Genomic DNA, 2,848 nt, shown 5'->3' on the forward strand with positions numbered 1-2,848 from the left:
ATATGTATATATATATATATATATATATAAGTAATAAAATAAATAACTACTAATACATTACTAAAATAATAAATTGCTATTTTTTTTAGTTAATTACGACAAGTGAAAAAATGAGAAAGTATTTTTTTTTATAGAGAGAGAGAAAAAAATCACTGTATTTTTTTTTAAGTCTATAAGGGTAAATTGCATGCAATTGTAATTTGAACATGCCAAATGTGCCTTATACAGTATGTGCGCTCTGCAGGCCTGAACTATGCACATCTAATTAACAGCTTTGTTAAGCAGAAGCATTGACTCTTTCTCCTTGTGTTGTAACTTCAGAGGTCACATGGGAGGACCAGCAGAAGAAAGCTCCTGGTATGGCACAACCTGCGGTCTTCATCGGCCCTTAGTAGAGTAGATCGATCCTAGTGCACTTCTGAGGGATCTAGATTTCAACTCTTCTTCTGCTTTGTAGCTCTCTGCTTTTGCTGCTCGTGTTGCTGCTGTGTTATTTGTTAAGGACCTTCTGTAGTTACGGCTCTATATGGCATGACTACTAAAATGTAGTGTTGCTTTTTGTGATGTTTGAACATCAAACAGGTAATAAACTGGTGATGGGGTGTTTGCCTGCTGGGAAGTGCCAACAAGTCTGATTTATTTTAGAGGAATCGATTAAAAAAAAGAAAGTATAAGTAAAAACATTCAAGTATATTTTAGTTTACCATAAATATTTGTCAGTATATTCAGCAGTGCACTTTAAAAGACAATAGAATTAGGAAATTACATATAAAGTCCTACTTCAGTGGATCAAGAATCCATTGTTTACAACAGCATAATATTAACATAAATAGTATAATGCATTAGCATTATAGCAGGTTTAATTTTCATAACCCACATGGTGCAGCTAATTTAACAGGGTACTGAAGTATGCTGCGTCTCGCCTAGTGAAAGTCACAAGGATTTATGTATGGAACCAGTGATTATTAGTATCATCAACCCAGTGTTTCTGTTTTTTTTAGTTCAGATTGTCTCATCTGAATGAAGGTTCAAGTATAGATGTCGAACTGAACTGCTAATTTTTCTTTGGCGTCACTATGGCAACTTGAGGTAGAAGTAAGGTCACATTCATAGTCATTTACATGATGAATCAGTTCTCACTGATGTCTTTAGTCTATAAGATTTGGAGAATACAGTTTTCATTTCTGGAATTATCAATACTTACAAATGATATAAAGATGAAAAACAGAACAATAGAATAAACTACATTAAGCAGTACATTTACAGCACATGTAAAATGATGGAGGCTTGTGGGATTTTGTTGTCAATTTCATGTTTTAAGATCTTTGATTGCTTTTCAAGTGAAACTTATATAATAGTTTAAATGAGAGCAGAATTGAGGCAAAATAGCATGCGAGTCATTATAAATGCATTGTATACATTATAAGTTGTAGCGTTGCTTGTAGTACTTTGTGGGGAAAATAGGGTATCGATGGTGGTCTGTGTTTGTAGTGTGTGTTTGAGATTTATGTACTTCATTAATCTTTGCTCATAGTATGCATCAGTTTTTTGTTTTGATGCTTTACATCTTTTAAAGGGTTTTTTTTTCTTCTGGTGCTGGATTTCTCTCGATCTGATTTAGCGTCTGTTTGTTTTGGCATGTTATGAGTGATGAGTTTCTGAATGTGAAATTCATCTAAACTCTGTTTGTGTGAGAGTGTGTGTGTCCATCATAACAATGTGTGTCATGTGTCTGTCTAAACTGTCTTGTTTTCCTCTCATCCGCACATCAGCTGTAGTGTCAGAGTCAACAGTGTCAGAGAGTGAAGATGCAGGTATTGTATACAGACTTATGCTACCCTAACATAAAGCCCTTCAAAACAACTTCTGGAGACGCGTGTGTGTGTGTGTGTGTGTGTGTGTGTGGGAACAAACAGTGTATATGATTGGGCAGTATTGCTAAAAGAGTTTAAGACATTGCAACTACACAATCGTTCAAAAGTTTGAGGCCAGTAAGATTTCTTTCAAAGAAATTCATACTTTTATTTAGCAGGGACACATTAAGTTGATCAAGAGTGACAATAAATACTTATACTACTTTCACATTGTTATAAAATACTTATATTTTATATAAATATTGTTCTTTTGAATCCTGAAAAATAGAAAGCAACTGTTTTAAAAATGTAATAATATTTTACAATATTACTGTATTTTTAATATAGTAAAACAAACTAATGGTGAGCACAAGACTTTCAAAAACATAAAAAAAAAAAAAAAAATTCTGGCCTTAAACTTTTGAACGGTAGTGTATGAAGAGTTTATTTAAAGGAGACATATTATGCCCCTTTTTACAGTATGAAACTTGGAAAAGTCAGATTTTCATGACATGTCACCTTTAAAGTGTGCAAGTTTTATCTGTACACTCTCAGAAAAACTGAGCAAAACTTGTAGCGTGAGGCGGAGTGTAGCTTGTCACTGGGGCAGTACCCTAAAAGGGACACCATACCTTCTTCATTTCTTCAGTACATTAAAGCAGTGGTTCCCAACCCTGGTCCTGGAGGCACCCCAACACTGCATATTTTGCATGTCTCCTTTCTCTGACACACCAATTTCAGGTCTTGGAGCAGGGCTGTCATTTCAGGTCTTGAAGTCTCTACTAATGAGCTGAGGACCTGAATCAGGTGTGTTTGATTAAGGAGACATGCAAAACGTGCAGTGTTGGAGTGCCTCCAGGACCAGGATTGGGAACCACTGCATTAGAGTACATATTACTACCTTAAGGGTACAATTACTAATGTAAGGTACTAATTAGGGCTGGACGATATGGCCAAAATTTATATCACGATATATTTCTTAATTTCGGTCGATA

At 34.9% G+C, this 2,848-nt stretch overlaps 1 protein-coding gene across 1 annotated transcript in view; it reads left to right on the forward strand.

Annotated features, from left to right (window-relative positions):
• LOC107689551 (regulating synaptic membrane exocytosis protein 2-like) overlaps positions 1-2,848 on the forward strand; it is a gene marked incomplete at its 5' end in the record, with an annotated part of 64,704 nt that overhangs the window by 22,037 nt on the left and 39,819 nt on the right. Inside the window, 2 exons of the mRNA XM_016487573.1 lie at positions 322-357; positions 1,773-1,814. Coding sequence (XP_016343059.1) covers positions 322-357; positions 1,773-1,814 — 78 coding nt within the window. The remainder of the gene's footprint in view (positions 1-321; positions 358-1,772; positions 1,815-2,848) is intronic.

This window comes from Sinocyclocheilus anshuiensis, unplaced genomic scaffold (assembly GCF_001515605.1).
Source record: "Sinocyclocheilus anshuiensis isolate Anshui unplaced genomic scaffold, SAMN03320099.WGS_v1.1 scaffold369, whole genome shotgun sequence".
Lineage (NCBI taxonomy): Eukaryota > Metazoa > Chordata > Actinopteri > Cypriniformes > Cyprinidae > Sinocyclocheilus > Sinocyclocheilus anshuiensis.